This window comes from Anastrepha obliqua, chromosome 4 (assembly GCF_027943255.1).
Source record: "Anastrepha obliqua isolate idAnaObli1 chromosome 4, idAnaObli1_1.0, whole genome shotgun sequence".
Classification (NCBI taxonomy): domain Eukaryota; kingdom Metazoa; phylum Arthropoda; class Insecta; order Diptera; family Tephritidae; genus Anastrepha; species Anastrepha obliqua.
In genome coordinates, this window is record NC_072895.1 from 60,102,684 (window position 1) to 60,121,508 (window position 18,825).

Sequence of the window (18,825 nt, forward strand, 5' to 3'; positions counted from 1 at the left end):
TGTTTCTTTCTTTCTCTCTCCGTATCTGTCTTATTATCGCACTATATCATGCAATTGGATGTACATATAAATATATCGTCGCGTGCGTCTGCGAAAAAAATGTACAAAAAATCTACAACGAATGTGTGCTCTGCCAAAAACGAAAAAAAAAAAATTGTTTTGTTTGTTTTTGTTTATTTCTTAAATTGATTATTTTTACATGTAATATTGTCGTGTGTGCTGGCAGATTTCGCAGCACCAGCTTGCCACGAAATTTCTATCACAAATGTCAATGTTCCATTTTGATGATCGCACCCGGCATTGGCACAATTTCCAATAAGCGTTGTAGATGCAGTCGGTGAGTGGAAAATTCATACATAACTTTGTTCGTATTCCAAATTCTATACCATTTTGCTTATTTGCGAAAATTTTTATATTGTTATAAACAATGCCTGTTGTTTGAAAGTATTAGTTGCGCTTTATATAATATTTTTCCTGTAAAATTATGATTCTAATATAATTGAATTGCGCGAATTATTTCTATTCTTTACTTTAATGTACACTTTTTTTTTGCAAAACCTTGTATTTTTTAAAATCTATTACGAACATAAATATCTGTCACTTCTAAAAATTTTTTTTATAACTCAAGATAGCTAATTTTTTTTAATAACGAGCTTAAACCTGAATTAAATTTTCTGAGCATCTACATGTCGCTCATTTACTTCAATAGTTTTCTTCTTCTTCTATTCAGGGCGATATCTACTAACAGTAGGCATCAACAATTAGACATATTTTGGTAAAATTGGAAAAGAGCTGCCAAAAATTACATTTATTTGTAAAAACAGAGTTTCATGAGGCATAACATAACTTGCTAGCAGCGAATCTGCTCGATAACTTCGTTGTTGCTTTCACATGCAAATTTTTCGTTAAGTGAGCAGAGCAGAGAGGCCTAGTATCTCATTAGATGAAAATGTGTATTTAGTTTTACTTAGGAAGGCATAATAAATTGACAACTTTTAAGCCATTTTTCTGCATTTTGTCCTTTGGATTACGACACTATTCAAGTAAAAGAGCAATATGTTCGGTATATTTTCTATTTCATCATAAGCCAAAGTAAATTTCTAATGCAAAAAACTCAGTTGTTTTTGCAATCTGTAGCATTCTCAATTTGCCGCTCAAAGACCTCAGTCAAAATGGGAAATCGCAATTCAAGAAACTCATACTCATTGCAGGATAGCCTCAGAACGATTTCTGAAACTTTATCGGCAGGGTAAAAAAACTTTATCTTGATGAAATAGTAATAGTGATGTTGAAAAATCCCACTAAAATAAACCATTAGACAAGTAAAAAAAAGTTCCTTAAGTCTCGTGCAACATTTTACTCCACGAAAATTTTAGTGCAAACAAAAACACATCAAAAAATACCACCACAACACAAAAATCTGTCACAGACTAACAATTTATTATATTTTATTCGCTTATTCAAAACTTTGGACTTGCGAATACATTAGAACTTCGAATTTAGAATTGACTAAACCATAACCTGATGCATGATCCCTAATTTTTGAAATATATTTCATTTTTGCTTATATTAGTGACTGTTTACATTTTGCACTATTCGAGTGTAGTAGAGATTTGTGCACTATCACTAAATTTAAATAATATCTCAAAAAAATGTTTTTGTAGTGGTTTCACTATCGCTAAGCTGGTGATAAATAGGGAAAAATATAATTTTGTGAAACGCGTAGAGCACCCAAAATTTTGTGCATTACCTCCATCTTTGATATGTATCAATGTATGTATTTATCAAAATTGGTGCACACACGGTATTTGAAAATCTGACAAAAACCAGGCCTACCACCCCTACAAGTAAAATGTTTAATCTCTCCCGAGTAACCCAAGTAAAATTTTAGACTTTACGTAAGTTGACCATTTGAAATGGGCGAAGTTATAGTCTACCTTCTATATAATGGTAAAATGCCGAGATGACAATTTAATAACACTACCCGACAAAAAAAGTAACCACTGCATTTGATACATCAAACTTTTGTAAAATTTCCCATTGAGTCCAAAGGTTAAATGAATTTCTAGATATGTATTTTACTTATACTTTTCGGTTTTTTGAGCTTCTAAAAGGTAAAGAAAATACTTTTATAATACTTTACGTAACCGAAACGACTCGGATTTATATCCGGTCAAGGACTGTCACTTCAGCAACATTCCGCATATGCACGGGGAATGTTTATGCTGCTACATCAACGACAACAACAACGTCTGTGTCTTCACCCTTAGTAAATCGAATTTTTAGTTATTTTCTTTTTGCTATATAGAATTAAGTAGCCTTATTAGGAAAATAAAAATCGATCAAATCGGCGTTTGGCGAGTTTGAAACACTTCTAACTACTTTCTTCTTTCTTATAACAATAAATTGTGGGAATGCCAAAAATTTAAGAATTCAATAAGATAGTAGATATAAGTGCGTCTATTATATCTCTTATAGCATTGCCATTTTGTATTCGGGTATGACTCGGCATTTTGGCTATTATTCGGAAAGATGATGCGAAACGTTCATTATAAAATAGGCTATAGACCTATGGTGCAAAAAACAGCGGGTTAATTCATATTTTGTTAAAATAAAAAGTAGTAAAAATTTCCCATTTAAATTTTGATTCACCTTAACTCTGCCGATTTCAATGTTTTTTTCTTCTGAAAATGCTATTTACTTGTCTTAACAGAAATAAAATAACTAGAAATTTAGTTCACTAAGGGCGAAGATATTGGAATTTTTGTAGCCTTCATTTTTTTGAAAAGCTCAAACAACCGAAATTTTAAAATATGAAAACTTATACTACTTTTGTATTAAATCAATTGGTATATCAAGTGGTTATTAGAATTTTTGAGATTTGTTAGCTTGGGTAGTTAGAAAATAAAATTTTATCAAATTTTGTATACTAGTTTTGGTCCTTGGTGCAATCGTGACTGGAATGGTTAGCAGCCATTGTAATCTAATGTGTTCGCATTCTCCCTCCATACGTAGTGGTACTTAGTGTTCTCTATTAACTTCATATCATGCTTCATTTTATGGCGTTAGTACTTGCTTTGCTTTCGATTTTTTTGTTTTGTTTTGTTTTTGATAAGGTGCTAGTTTTGATTCCATGAAAAAAAAAAAATGCCTAGAAATGTTTACTGTGCTTAGAAATATTGTGCTATGTAATTTACGGTTTTATTTGGTCTTTTTATTTTCTAAGTATTCTGCTGCATGCTGTTTTCCTGCTCTGCGGAAACCCAATTTTCGTATATGTACCTACATTTTCTGCCAAAATATTGAAAAAAAGCGGGTTGTCTGTATATTTAATTCACATCTAAAGTTCTTGAATGCAAAATATATATTTTTCAACTAACTAATCAGCTCTTCTTTTCGCTCCCTTTCAGCATTTTCGCGAAAATAACACATTCTCACAACGAGAGCGCCAACTATGGCAATCCTTCTATGGTGTTGGGTTACGGCGACGAATACCACCTAAACGACCACAGTGTGCTTAGTCAACAACAAGCGCGCCATCTGCTCGACGATTCAGTACTGGAGCATAGCAGTAATATGCTTAGTAGTGGTGATGCCACCTCAAATGATAGTGCCGAAGGCGTACTCTGCCATAATAGTGATTTGGAGCTGATATATGCGCCCTCACACGACCTCGAACATTGCGTGCAGGGTTGTGTGCGTCGCAAGACCGTACAGAAGGAGGGTCGCAAACCGGCGGTGGCTTCATGGCAACGCTACTGGCTACAGATTTGGGCCAATTCACTCGTTTACTTTCCGCCCAAATCATTTAAGGGTAGTGAACGTAGCGACTTTAAGCGTGAGCCATGCAAAGTGTGTCCGCTCGAGGGTTGGTTTGCGCAAGTCGTCGATAATACGAAACATAAAAACTCATTTGAGTTATATCATCGTTCACTTGGCACGATCTACAAATTTCGCACGGATAGCGCACAGGCAACACAACTTTGGACAGCATCCATTTGTAAAGTGGCGATGCAGCGTAGCGCACCCAAACCATTGCCCATCAACTTGATGTCTTTTGAGTGATGTGGTGATGATGACGATGGGATAAGTGTGTAATGGTAATGGGGGAGTAAATTGTGTCAAACTCAAATCGCAAGCCGTGAAAGAGGAGAAGGATACATGTAGGTGTGGCTCGATTAATTGAGCTCAAATGAATATAGTTTTAGAAGCATCTGTGTTCAAAATGAAATTTCTTCTTTAAGCTACGCTTGTTGTGGTTCCGGTTTACTTAGCTTACTTTTTGCCACGATTAATGTTTGTTGCTTTCATTTAACTTGTCTATTAATTACTCAAGGACATTCATATAAGCAAATGTAATTTGACGAAGGTATCGGCGACACTATTATGGGGGCATCTACTATACACACATACGTACGTACGTGTTTAATGAACGAACGAATTCTTTAAAGACTGATATATGTCTGGGCAGACGGACTCGACGAATTCAATGGAAAGCTAAAGGAGACTTAATGAAAACTGGGAATTAAAATCAAGGGAGACTCATAGGAAACTCGAAATGAAATCAACGCAGAATAGTTGGAAATTCTTAACAAACTAAAACGAAAGCAACTTTCTTATAATTTTTTTGTTTTAGATGCTAACGCAATGAATTTGTAAAAAATGATAGTTCGTAATAATAATTTTTCTAAGCAATTTTTGTAAGGCATTTTAACTGTTACACCTATCACATATACGATATTTAATCAGTGCATATGCAGGATTTGAAGAATGATTAAAATATTCTGAATTGCTTATTGTCTGAAAGGCTTGTGAGAGATTTCAAATACATAATCATTCACTCGAATGAAATAATGATTTTCGAACATTTTTGCAGCTGAATAACAGCAGAATGAAAAACAATAATTACTTGATCATCATTTTTATTAGCACATCAGGATTATCCACGTTGCGAATTAAAAACATTCAATAAAACTTTGGGTCGTAGAAACGTTGGGAAAACGTCAAAGTATGACGATGATGCAGTGGTCTAATTCGCTGGGAAGCACTCTAAATAGAGCAAAAAAATTATTAAACGAAGAAAAATGCAATTTTGAGCATACAAATAATGCGAAAACATTTTGGAAACATTATTTTACGAATTCTGCGCATACGCAAACGTGTGTCGGGTCGGCATTAAGAAAATATAATAAATAAATAAATGAAAAATTATGCAATATAAAAGGGTATAGATTTTATAGCAGCCTGAAAGCAATTCTACAGCATTCTTTCTATCCAAGCTTAAGTGCGCGCGCGTATATTAGGGGTCTTTAGCGGTGCATGCGAAAATATATAAATTTATCAATTGAAAGTAAATAAATATTTGTATGTCTTGTAGCGTTTATACTGTAAATTAAATTTTGTAACTTTTTATCACAATAGCAAATTTTTCTATTAACATACAGTAAACATATGTACATACTTACATACTTACGATATACAAGTCTAAGCATTTAAAAAAAAACGAAAATTATATATTGTTTACTGGCTTTGAGCTTTTTCACTTTATATGAGCGTTTTAATAGAATTTATATGATTTTATTAACTTAACACTTTGAACGCCAAACTTATTTTCGCTTTTGACTTTTGTCGCTTAAACGCCAATATTACTAAATTCGTCCATTGAAGTGCATAAAACTTTTATGTTATTAATATCTTATTTCTTTTCTCTATCAGTTAATTTGTGTGTGTGTTTTTTTTTTTTTTGTTTCAAGCCAAATGTATTTTTGGTGATAGCCTTATCATTCTCGTATTTCTGTTTCAATCTGATATTTGCAACAAAATAGATACTTCATATAGTAGTGTATACTAGGGAACAGTTCTGTGCTTGCCGGCTTGATTGAACGTAGCTGATGCACTTAGGGGAAAAGAGATTGCTCCTCCTCATTTTTCTTCGATTTACAGAGGCAAGTGACTCGCAGTCCCTACCAAATCCCATCCGGCGTGCTATTTTCATCTCGTTTTCTGTCATAGGTGCCTGTACTACACTTAAATTTTGATACATTTTTTCGAAATCGATAATTTCTTTTAGTTTCAAAAATTTTGCTTCTGAGTGATCGGAATAAAGAGAAGCAATTTATCATCTCTCAATTGAAAAAATTAGCGGAATCATAAAATAGAAGCGAAACAGTATCGTTGTGTTTTTCAAGCCGCATCTGAATGCAGACCAGTTTTGATAAAAAATGTTGCCGTTCAAAAATTCTCTATCCTCCTGAAAGAAATCTCACTTGAAAAAAAACGCCATGTCAGGTGTTGCGTAGTTTGGTAGTTACTGCAATAAATCGGTGTCAGTTGGCGATATTAATGCTCAAAGACGCACATTCATAGCGTGCAGATAGAGATATGTATACCCGGCTTAAATTAATGCCAACCAACGCATATTACTGGCGAAACAATCAGCACTCAAAGTGTTAAGTATATCCCACTTCTAGAAAATTATTGTTTTTGGCTGAAAATTTTGTAGAAATCAAAACATCTTTTATGATATTAAAGTTTGTATGGCATGCTATTCAATAAAATAATATTTTTTTTAATTTTTAAGAATTTATGCGCTGATTTGTTATTTATGTTACTTACTCACTGTACTGACATTTGCAAATTAATTTCTTAAAATCCAGCATAGTCTCTCCTTCGATCAGTTAAAATGCCCAGTAAATATTATTTTTGTAACTAAGCGTTTTTTTGTAAGCTCTAAAATTAGCATTAAATTTAATTTCCATTTTTTTTATTAATATAATATAGTTAAAGCAACGACTTAATATTTATCATACTTTGCCTTAGCGCTTTGCGAATACTCTATTACTCTTCTGTAAGCGTTTATTGTACCATGTACTACGTACATACACACATACATACATGCTACGTACATATGTAGTTGTTATAGACACAATAGTTTTATACACAAATAATTGTTAGAGTTATGAATAATTATAAATTATATGTATGTAATAATGTAATAGTGAAAACACTGTACTGTTAGCTTTAAATTTGTGCAAAAAAGCCTAAACAATTTGTTCCAATGCAGTGCATATTTTATGTATGTATAAATGTAAATCGCAAAGTTCCATAAAAACAGCCAACCAACAACAGACATTCATATACATACATACATATATTAACAGAAAATAATTATATTCAGAAAATAAAGAAAGCTTACGTCAGCGATAATCGGAGCCATTGTTTTTCGCTATGCCACTAAAAATAAATTATACACGAAATGTTATCAGTAATCGAAATCAAAATTAATGCGCCCTATTATCCATGTACACATGCGAATGTGCATGCATATTTGTATATTGAAACATACACATACATAGATTTAACGAATTGTTTTATTAAATTTATAATATTATACTACATACATACATTCATACATGCGTACATACCACGAACTTATGCGCGATTATTACGAATACATATACAAATATACATACACATATAAAGGAAAAATTACTGATATTTATGAATGTAACTGCATGTCATTAGCATTGTTTGCTTTTTGTTATAGGCGTTTTTGTTGTAAGAGCATCGCGCTACAATAAATAAGTATGTTGTCAATTTTGATATTTATATGCGTTGCAAAGTAAAATATTTTTTTTATGATATATACATTCTTACTTAGTAAACACATATGATGCATGTACTCACGAACAAATGTTAAGCGTAAAAAGAACAAAATCACAAAGAAAAAAACTTAAAAAAGCTATTAAACGAGAAAATAAAATAAATAAAACGATTTACAAGCAATGAAATTCCGACTGTTTTTTTCACTAAAGCATAGTACTCTTAAGTTTACGTTTCACGTGAAATGGCTGCCAAAATTCATACAAATTGCATTGCCGTATAGGTTAGGTTATATTGGTTGGCCGAAGCCACGCAGAGACCTTTTTGGTCCATAAAGATTTTAACTATTCGACAATTGTTATTCTTGTCGACAGTATTTACCGTTTGCACCAACGATTTTGCTAATCACAAACTTATGTTAACTTATAGTAATACGTTCACACATTAGCATACTTTTTTACATACAACCCTGTGTTATACTTAGACAATTATTTTTACGAATGTAAAGAGAAACGTCAAAAGTGAACAAAATAAAATGGACGCCGGCAAGAAAAGGTTTATAGACATAATTATAAAAAAATTTTGTTAAAAATTATTAATTATGTATTCATATTACAGAAAAAAGCGTGTGCCCATAGACACTTTGGTCTGTTATTACTTATTATAAAATGTAATTACGAATTCCGCAGGTGTATTGCTGGCATAATTTTTTGCAATCTCAGTAGACGTCGTTTACGGATTTCGTCCAAATGTTTATTACTAGCAGGGAATTGCGCAATTAAGAGGTTAGAGGTAGTCAGAATTTTCAAAAAATTGTTTTTTTTTGCATTTTCGTAAAGTATAATATCTTGAAAAGATTCAACAAGGGGCGCTCCGGAGTAGTAGTAAAAACTTTAAATGCGTTTTTCTCAACACTATTTTTTGAACTGGTAATCACTCTAACTTAAGGGGACAGATACCTGTAAACGGCCATATTTTCCCTGACTTTCATTAAAATTATTTAAAATTAAGAAGTCAATATATTTTTTTCAAAATTGGCATACAGTTTATTTATACATTAAAATAATATATATATTTTTTTATTTTAATAATTTAAAATGGCGGATGTAAATTCAATTCTTCCAGGAAGGCCGCAGCGGGGCTTCTCAATCGGCGGGCATTGTAGCATCGGCGTCAGTGACCTGAATACAAAAACCCAAAATTTTTTTTGTTTATTAATGTCATAATTTCTATATGAATTAAACAAATATGAAAAAAAAAATCGCGGAATAAAATGCTTCAAAAAAAAAAAATGAATTTTGGGGCGAATTTTTCTATTTTTGATTTGAAAAAATTATTTTTTTGAAAAATTTTCGAATTGTATATTCACATAGAAAGTAATATCATAAAAAAGATGTGTGCAAAATTTCAGGGAGATCGGTCAATAACTTTTTGAGTTATCGTGTACGCCAATTCGAAATATATAGTTTTGAGAAAAACGCGTCTAAAGTTTGAATACATAACTATACCTCTCCCAGCGGTCGAACGCAAAGAATAGAGTCGTCACGGTTGGCGATCCATAATATAAGAAATACTTAAATTTACGTTTTAATTCATTTTTGACATATTCTTAAAGGATTATATTAACATTTTATAAAAAAAATTTTTTTTTTCGAAATTTTACAGGTATCTGTCTCCTTAAAAACCGCTTGGTAGATTTTAATAAAATTTATACTATTTTTGAAAAACTTTAAAACTCCTGCCTGATCGAAGGATTTTTTTTTAAATCTCGTTTTTTTGAACAACTAATTGTCGGTTTTTTCTCGAAAATTTGAAAAATATTTCCTGAGAATGCCATATTGTTAATTTTGAAAAAGAAACTTCGATCAGGCACTATATTATCAATTAATAAAAATAATTTCTCTTGTTCGATTGATTTTAGATGAATCTCCAAGGATTTGTGATGACCACCGCAAGGGACTTCTGAAGAAACGGGCTCCACACGAACAGCGATAACTTTTACAATTATTATCTTTTTTTTTTTAATTTATTAAAGTCAAGTCGAAACATAATGTACTTATGCTATGTTTTTATTTTTGTAAAATAAAGCAATTGAATAGTAAAACAAATGATTGAAAATCATCACTTTTTCGGGCCTCTGACTACCCCTAACCCTTTAAATTAACTATTCTTTCTCCTTGTATTTCCTTCATATCGTTAATAATTAAACAAACCAAAAGCTCCAAAATATTCCAACAAAGTAGTTTCTATGAAGAAAAATCTTTCAAAACAGTATTGACAGCTGATTGTCAATTTTGCAGGTAATCTGCCATATGTGAACGGGTAGATTAATTTCGTGGATTTATTGCTAATTACTGCATATGTGAACGTACTTTAACACTAAAAACCTGTCTTCTTCTATTTATTCAAACTGATAGAGAGTGGTATCTTTGCCAAATTAAATATCAAAATGAGCGAATAATGCAAAGAAGAATAACAAAAAGACATAACAGCCAAACTGTTAAATTCAGTCTTGAAAGATTTTTCAAATATATTTCTACAAAGTAAGTAAAATAAAATAACCTTTTATTTGAAATTAATATTTACCCAATGCTTTGTGTGCATTTAGTGCTTTAGGATAGCACTGACAGCTCCTAAAAGAAGCCACCCCACAGCCGAGCAACTCCATCAAACATTTATTTTGCCGTTTGCTGCTCCGCTTGCGTCATAGGTAACGTCTCCTTTGCGCAAAACATGGAACGGTTGATTGCATTTGTTACACTATGTATTTATATGCGTTGGCTAACGGACGACTGGCTCATGGATATTCCCCTTTGCTCACCTACGGGTCGTTAATAACATCCAGTAACAAAAAAACGCAATGAAAAGGCATAATTTAGAATTAAATTGGCTTGAAGACTGCAAGATTTACCTGTTTTTCAGTCGAAATCGGTGTTAATCTGGGACCTTTAAGATGGCTGTCAAGCTGAGAAATTAGGTCCTCAGTCAAGTCTGGAGTTAACCGGAATAGTTTTTGGAAGTCCCCTGTGGCCAAACAGAAAGGATTGTCCACATCCCGGAGCATCCGTTGCGATAATCAACATGTTAACCAAACAGCTAATTTTGTCTTATCGATTTTCGTTACGAAATGGCTTACCGAATAGCAAAATCGTTAAAATTGTGGTTAACGAAAGAAACAATGCGAATATCGTTAAAATGTGTTAGTGAATCGCCTTACAGAGCTCTATTTTTAGCAAAAATGTGTATCGCTCAAGATGCGCGTACTGTTCACGAATTTTAGGAGTCACTCAAACTGGAGTTCAGGGATACATTCTAGCCTTTCAAAACTGGGAGCACCCAGGTAGCATAGTCTATTTTTCGAGAGAGCCGGACGGATATTAATTTGTGCTTTCATAATTTAACACATGGCACTTAGTTTTTATTAGTTTGATTAGTTTAAATCTCACAAATCACAATATTACCAAGCCATTCACTGAATTTTCACAAACATGTAGTTTTTCCTACTGCGAAAAAGCTCGCAACATGTTGCCAACATGATGCTAGCAACATTTTACACCGCTATTGTGTTCAAATTGAATCTATCAAAAATTGTAAAAAATAAGTTTGCTTGAAATAGGGCACATTTAATTTATTATACTACCTCAATTTTTCGCTAGGTAAAGAAAACACTCAACACTCCAATAAGGTGTGCTTTACTCCCAAAAAGGCCTTCGCACTATAAATTTGAGAACTTTTCATATACATTATATAAGTATACTGTCGGCGTCAAAAGGAAAGGAACACACATATTGAAAAGTTTTGACTATTTATTTATATATTTTGTAATTACAATTATGTTTTTATAAAAATATAGTTCATACCACAATAAGGAACCATACATATAAAGCAAGGCTTCGGACTTTGTATAAAATTTGTAAAAGTTCAGAAAATGTTTATCAAAATTTTAAACTTTTTACTCAGAATGGTTTGTAATTGCCTACCCAGCAGCAAGCGCTATTAGAAAATAACTTGTTCTATAATTTGCTGTTTCGAGGCCGCGGATTCGAAATCGTGCACTTCCAAATGGTAGTCACGAGTCAACCCACATGGCCACTGCTTTTCATATAACGATACGAAAATATATGATGGAACTTACATCCTTTTTTAAACACGTTTTTAATTTCCTTTTTCTGAGGTATGGACGGGCTTTCGCGCTTCCTTCATTACTTTAGTCGTCTAAATCAAAAATTCCACAATTTCTGCGCCCGCTGATTTTAAATTTTCTTGTGTTTATTCTTTTTGTTTTGATTCTTTTCATTTTGATTTACTTTGATTTATTTTCTTCACCTTGAAATAAAATGATGTTGCCAGCGAAGTTTCGCATTACACAGTAAAACGATTTTAAGCACAAACACTTAGGAAAGAGATGTATTTGCCTTATATCGGAAATCGAAAATTTGCTGAAATGGGAAAACTGAAATTTCGAGGAGAAATCCGCTAAAATATTACTGTTATTATTATTTATGGAGTTCTTTATAAAAGTATTATAATAATAATTATTATTTTCTGAGTGACCACAGAAAGTTGGTTGCTGAAATTGGGGTTGATTCAGAAGATCATATTTTAGGTGATTTCGCCAAAAACCCACTAAAATTTGCTATCATTTATTTTTTTTTTTTATTTTTTTTTATAAGGCTCTACGTAAATTGGAAGTTTCAGAAAATTGTTCCTACTCTTCTCTTTGTGAAATTAGCTGCTTAACCCCTTGAAGTCCTATATGGCAATTTGTATTCGTATACGTTAGTGGTCACTCAAATATTAATGTTGTTAAAATTGGTGCATAAATTTATTTTTTAGTTGTCTGCATGATTTCTTTTACTTTTGATTACATAAGAGTCAATAGTTATACAAATCGCAAATTGTTTTTGTTAATTGTTCAAAACTACAGTCACGTATCGTACACTTTTCGTACTCCACTTGAATCATTATTTTATGTATTTTGCTTAAATTCGTCGTAGTAAACATTCAATTGATTGAATGAATCTTTGGAATCTGAGATTGTAGATTCAAGTATTTTGTCAAAATTTTACAATATCTTTTTTTACATGGACATCCCAAAAATATGTTCAAATAAGTGTGTCGTGCTTTGAAAAATTCAACTCTTTAATCTCTTATTTTGTTATTGTAGCTGTTTCCCATGCTACTAAATGGTCTTCTACACATGTTACGAATTTGTAATTGTCATGCGGGATACCTCGACGAGGTACATATTAATGTATTGGTTTGTGATATCAAAAGTGTGGATGAACTGCGTTAAAAGTAGACTAAATACAAAGTAGACTCCTGCTCAAGAGTGAGGAGATGTGTCGCCGCATATAAAGTGATTAACTGTAAGCTACGTAACAATGCAAATTTACAAATTTTCGTTGTATTTTGAATGCATTTTTGAAATCTTACGTATTTATTGACATTTATTCAGCCCACAACAATTTCGCAGAGTATTTAATGCGGCGAATGAAAGTGCCGCCGTTTTAAAATCGTACGAAACTTTGAAGTATATGGAGTGTACGCATTGAAATATAACTAAGAAGGAGAGTCATTTATTGAATTTTAAATAAATAAATTCTAAATATGAGAATAAAAGTGAGTGTCTAAGTGAAAGTGTGTTAAGTGATATCTAATCTATGATCACAAAATTGAAAAACCAATTTTAATTCCAAATGTGGTGATTAGTGTGCGCGCAGATACTTTGGATTGATTGCTCAACATCTGATTAAGCCGTGAACGAGAATATAATCGATAGATGGCAAATAAAAAAAAAAGATTTCTCAATATCTAGTTACTAAATATCTGTCAGATAGCTTCTGATAAAATTAATCGAAAGATGAGCTGCTGGTTAGCTGCTAACCAAAAGCAAAATTCGCATTTGATGGCAATGAAAATAATAAATAAAATTTTGTTTTGCTGACGTTTAATTTTTTGTAAAAAAGGAATCATTCACCCCAATAGACTTACCATCTCTGTTAAATCAGAGGATTTTTAATTATATATATATATATATATAATTGGCGCGTACACCCTTTTTGGGTATTTGGCCGAGCTCCTCCTCCTATTTGTGGTGTGCGTCTTGATGTTGTTCCACAAATGGAGGGACCTACAGTTTCAAGCCGACTCCGAACGGCAGATATTTTTATGAGGCGCTTTTTCATGGCTGAAATACACTCGGAGGTTTGCCATTGCGTGCCGAGGGGCGACCGCTATTAGAAATTTTTTTTTCTTAATTTTGGTGTTTCACCGAGAGTCGAACCGACGTTCTCTCTGTGAATTGCGAATGGTAGTCACGCACCAACCCATTCGGCTACGGCGGCCGCCGATTTTTAATTAGTGTAGCTAATTTTTGTACAAGTTGCATGCTTAAAAAATGCAAGACATTTTAGAGATTTTATTAAATTGCCTCCTGTGTGCACTTAATAATAATAACGGTTGGCTGTCACTCGTCCAGCGCTAAGGCAACATTTTCTCAATGTCAGATTTAGTGCTTAATCAGCGTGCTTAAATCAGCGATGCTGATTAAAGGCGTTTTCTTCATCACCCATCTATCAGTTAACTTCAGGTTAAGTTTTTACCAAAGGATGGCTTTCGATTAGCTCCCACTGGTTTACAGCTTTTCCCTTAGTAGTATTTCAAACGAAAACCAATTGGAATTCTACTCTCTACTGTATACGCAGACAGACATTAAGATTTTGAGTTGACTAGCTGAGTAAATTTTTGTATAAATGTTTAATTTGTAAACAATTTCTTTCATTGCATTCTCTTTCTTGTTTACATTAACGAAGCCTACTTCCATTGTTGCAAAAAACTATAAATATTTCTGATATTTTAAATATGTATGGCGCAAAATTTATCATCCAATTTAGTTTTTGAATGTTTTTTTTACTAAATAATTAAAAAAAAATATTAATATGGAAAGACTTTATTTTGAACTTTACGCGCTCCATAGCTCTGTTTGTATGCTTGTCTGGCTCACAAATGTCAAATATGATTGACGTACGACGCCACTTGCAACAATTATAAATATTCCGGTAAAGCGATTAATTATGCGCCACCTTCTACATATAATAAAAAAAATTGTATAGGATCCGTTCAAAAACATGGCGTAATAATTTTTTTTCCTCACGATATAGCTTTTGTGAACTTATTTCTGAAACAAATAAAAATCAAAACAAATACAAAATTTTGTATTGGATCCGTTCAAAAATATCACGTAATAAATTTTTTCCCCTAATAGTTTTTGCGAGCTTACTTCTAAAAAAAAAAAAACAAAAAAACAATAAACAAAAAAAAAAAGAAATAAAATAATATTCATTATTATAATAAATATTTTGGTTTCGATTTACGTTGTAGTTTTAGTAAACTTATTTCTAAAACATTCCCAGTGACCGAATGAATCAGATAAGCTAATCGTGAAATTGTGCTTAGTAAGCTATTGTCGGGTTAAAGAAAATACGAATCAGCCAAGGCATGTCTTCGAGAAAGTAGCAGTAGACCAAAACCAACAATGACTTGTGTTTTGTTGCCATTTGAATTCTTTGGAATGTCAATGCTGCAATGGCAAACCTCCGAATGTATTTCTGCCATTTAAAAGCTCCTCATAAAAATATCTGCCGTTCGGGTCGGCTTGAAACTGTAGGTCCCTCCATTTGTGGAACAACATCAAGACGCACACCGCAAATAGGAGGAGGAGCTCGGCCAAACACCAAAAAAGGGTGTACGCGCCAATTATCTATATATATATAATGTTTTGGCCTCATTAGAACCCTAACGCCAATATTACCAGAAATTGAAGCATGATATTTGTTCGACAAACTTAGCTAAAAACCAAAGTGACCGCATACTCGTTTCACTTTTTCTGTTTTGAAAAGCCGAAGAGTTGGGTTGCATATAAGCTGTGCAATCAAAAGATCCCGATCTAATTGAGAGAACTTTAAAGATTATTATTCTGCAACAAAATTTTTATTTCCAATTTTAGTAAAACCGATTTCATACCTCTTGACCGACCTTCGTGAAATTTTACGAAAAAAATAATGGCATTTTTTAAAATATGTAAATACACCTTTATAGACAGCAAAAAAACTATATTTATTGTAAAAAACTTTTAATTTTAATTGGTGTGTCAATAAGAATAATAACTTAAGAGCAATTAATTTCTATTTGAGACATGAATATATACAACAAACAACTGATAAGTTCGTGCGGTTTTACAACAGATGGCGTAACTTGATTATTATTCCATCGATCCACATTTCCAAACATTCATTGGAGAGCTACTGTCGTAAGGCACAAACGTCAGTATAAGTTTTTTATTTGAAGCGTAAACAACAATATTTTTACCACACTTGAAAATGTCGAATTTCGTGCCAAATAATGTGTTTTTGCGGGGAATTCTTTAATATGAAGAAAAAAGCAGCCGAAAGTCATCGTATCTTGGTGGAAGTTTATGGTGAGCATGCTCTAGCTGAGCGAACGTGCCAGAAGTGGTTTGCACGCTTTAAAAGTGGTGATTTTGGCCGCGCCGCCAAAGTTCATGGATACCGAATTGGAGGAATTGCTCGATCAAGATCCGGCTCAAACGCAAGAAGAGGTTGCAAAAACTTTGGGAGTTGATCAATCAACCATTTCCAAACGTTTAAAAGCCATGGGAATGATCCGAAATTCAAATTTCGAAAAAAAACCGCACGAACTTATTCATAGACCTATAAAAGAAAAATAAATAATACCTACACATTTCACAGCTTCTTAGTGAATACCTCAGCCTCTTTGCCATCTGCTTTACAACACTCTTCTACACACGCTGCGCAGTGCACGCCGCTTCATCACAGACAACAGTGTGAGTAGCAAATTGTAGCCTAAAATAAATGCATAGCCTAAATGTATGCAACTATTTTCATTGTCGCTTTATGTATGACTGATCTCTTAAACTTTTCATTGTAGTGTGAAACACACTGCTAGCCATGATCCATCCGCGGATGGCTTCTGGAAACGCAATGTGCAATGGAAGTCACGTTGGGTGAAATATTGGCGGCCGAAAGCGATCTATGTGTCCATCTGGAAGAAAGTTTGGAGTCCGGTGGTGCAGAATGAGTGGGTACCACTGCCTAAAGTGCCACCAGGCTGGGAGGTGCAAAAGGAGGGTAGCACGAATAGTGCCGGTGGGAGTAGTAGCAGCAGCAGTGGTTTGCGTTCGGCCAAAAGCTACAGCGGTTGGAGTGGTGACAGTAGCAGCAGTGGGTCTATTTATAGCAGTAGCAGTGCGCACAGTGGTTGGAAGAAGGGCATCAAACGCAAATATGTGCGCGAACTAGATTTTGAATAGTGTTAGGGAAGGGAGTGGATTAATGCAATCTCTTTCACCAAAGACGATTCGTTGACTTAATTAGAGTATAAAAATATGGAGTACTTGGATTAGCGTGAATTACGAATGTTTATTATTTATTGGTTTGAGTTAATTTAGTTTTAAGTTATTCTCTTTAAGTATTTACATAATCTTTATAGTGGATGAAATAAAATATTTAACGAATGAGTTTGAGGAAAAGTATTCACCACTTGGGCTTGAAAAGTGTACTAAGTATACAATATATGTACAGATATTTTTTATACATATGTATATATTACAGTTTTATAGAAATTAAATTTTTGTATTATATAATAAAGTGCAAGTTCCAAGAAGATCAAAAATTACACTGATTTGTGAGAATTTTTTTTGGAAGCCGTTTTATGCATTTTCTCCATTTAGCGCCTGATCCAAATTTTTTTAAATGGAAGAAAATAGCGAACACCGTCATCAGAAATTATCAAATTGAAACTGAAATTTTTCTAAAATTTTTGAATAAAAAGTTTGAAGTTTGGATGAAAATTTGCCGAAAAAGTTCGAAACTTTGCTTTATATGGTTTTTGTTGTAATTTGACCTATATTTTTATAAAAAAAAAATCAAAATTACAAAATAAATAAATAAATATTAAAACTCACCAAAGCGTACACCACCTTCGTACACCACCTTCTAATCCCAGCTTGTGAAGTCAACGCACTTAAGCACCTATCGTATATGTTTGTACCCAAAAACGTTTTTCTTCATCTCCATTGTGCCTTTGTAGTCAACCAGTAGATGGCAGTTTCTAACGTTTCTTCGGTTTCTGTCTTCTGATAAATTTTGGTTTCCCACTCAGAGAGAGAAACTATAATTTACTCCGGTTATTTAAGTTTGACTGATGTTGAGCTTGCATCTATTGTTTTGCAAATGAGCGTTTGTTAGCGCCATAAAATTATCCAGCACTCAAAAATTGAAAGAGCAAAGTGACAGTTCGATGCCAGAAGGGTGCTCATTTTATGCTGGAGAAATTTTAGTCAATCACGAGAACATATGATCTGACCTGAATATATAAAAAATACTATTGGTAACTTTTTTGGCCAAGAATTTGTAAACAAACTCAGCTGATATATTTTCTACTATCAATTTTGGCAAATGATGGATAATTTTCCATTCATAAATTCTGTAACTCTGTGTGGTTTTATTTAGATTTGTGAAATATGAGCTGCTATTAAGCCACTTCCGTCAGTTCTTTAAACTAAAAATAACATTCGGGTTGCTACTGCTTCGAGGGTTTTGGAGGAGATCGAACTATAACAACTTAAGGTTGTTTTAATCGCATCGTACTACTCATGAAACTCATCAGGTGCGTAACATTTAAATCTGCTATATCCGTATATGTAGCGAAAACGTGAGAGCCAAGATACTAGTGCCATCCTCGTGATTCCACTTTATCTCCCATACAGCTACTGCAGTAAGAAGTTGCACCACTTCGCTACTTAACGCGCATTGTCCGGAAAGAGTTTCGCTCGAAGCCAAAACGATTTCACGACTTTTCAAGTTGCTATTCTTGCTGAGAGTTCGTTAAACCTCCACTTAAACAAGAGCAGATCATTGGTAGTTAAGGAAATCTCAATTAAATTGTATTCCCTGTGTAGCTAACTCATACGTCCAGCAGTTTTTTCCTACAAGTCCACAGTGACCCAGCACTAAAATGAGCCTAATATCGAAGTAGAAGGGAAGTCAGACATTTCTCGACTACTTTCGAGCGCACCAACATTGAGCCTGGGGCAAACTTGCCTGCACCCTATCTACTGTTCTTTAATTGCCGTTATCCTTGCTTGGAAAACACTGCAGTTTTCCGGTAGCTTGAATTTGA

At 33.3% G+C, this 18,825-nt stretch overlaps 2 protein-coding genes across 3 annotated transcripts in view; both read left to right on the forward strand.

Moving 5' to 3' along the window:
* Positions 1-7,790, forward strand: part of LOC129243831 (ras-specific guanine nucleotide-releasing factor RalGPS1) — a 50,625-nt gene extending 42,835 nt beyond the window's left edge. Inside the window, exons 7-8 of one of the 2 annotated variants that reach the window (XM_054881172.1) lie at positions 227-337; positions 3,411-7,790. In XM_054881172.1, the coding sequence (XP_054737147.1) occupies positions 227-337; positions 3,411-4,065 (766 nt within the window). In that variant the 3' untranslated portion in view covers positions 4,066-7,790. The remainder of the gene's footprint in view (positions 1-226; positions 338-3,410) is intronic. The other variant, XM_054881171.1, reaches the window with a different exon arrangement.
* A 5,422-nt stretch (positions 7,791-13,212) lies between these two features.
* On the forward strand, positions 13,213-16,954 carry LOC129244176 (uncharacterized). Its single transcript, XM_054881791.1, has 3 exons — positions 13,213-13,224; positions 16,374-16,468; positions 16,573-16,954. Exons 1-3 carry the CDS (start codon positions 13,213-13,215, stop codon positions 16,952-16,954), a joined length of 489 nt encoding a protein of 162 aa, XP_054737766.1.
* The last annotated feature ends 1,871 nt before the right edge of the window (positions 16,955-18,825 follow it).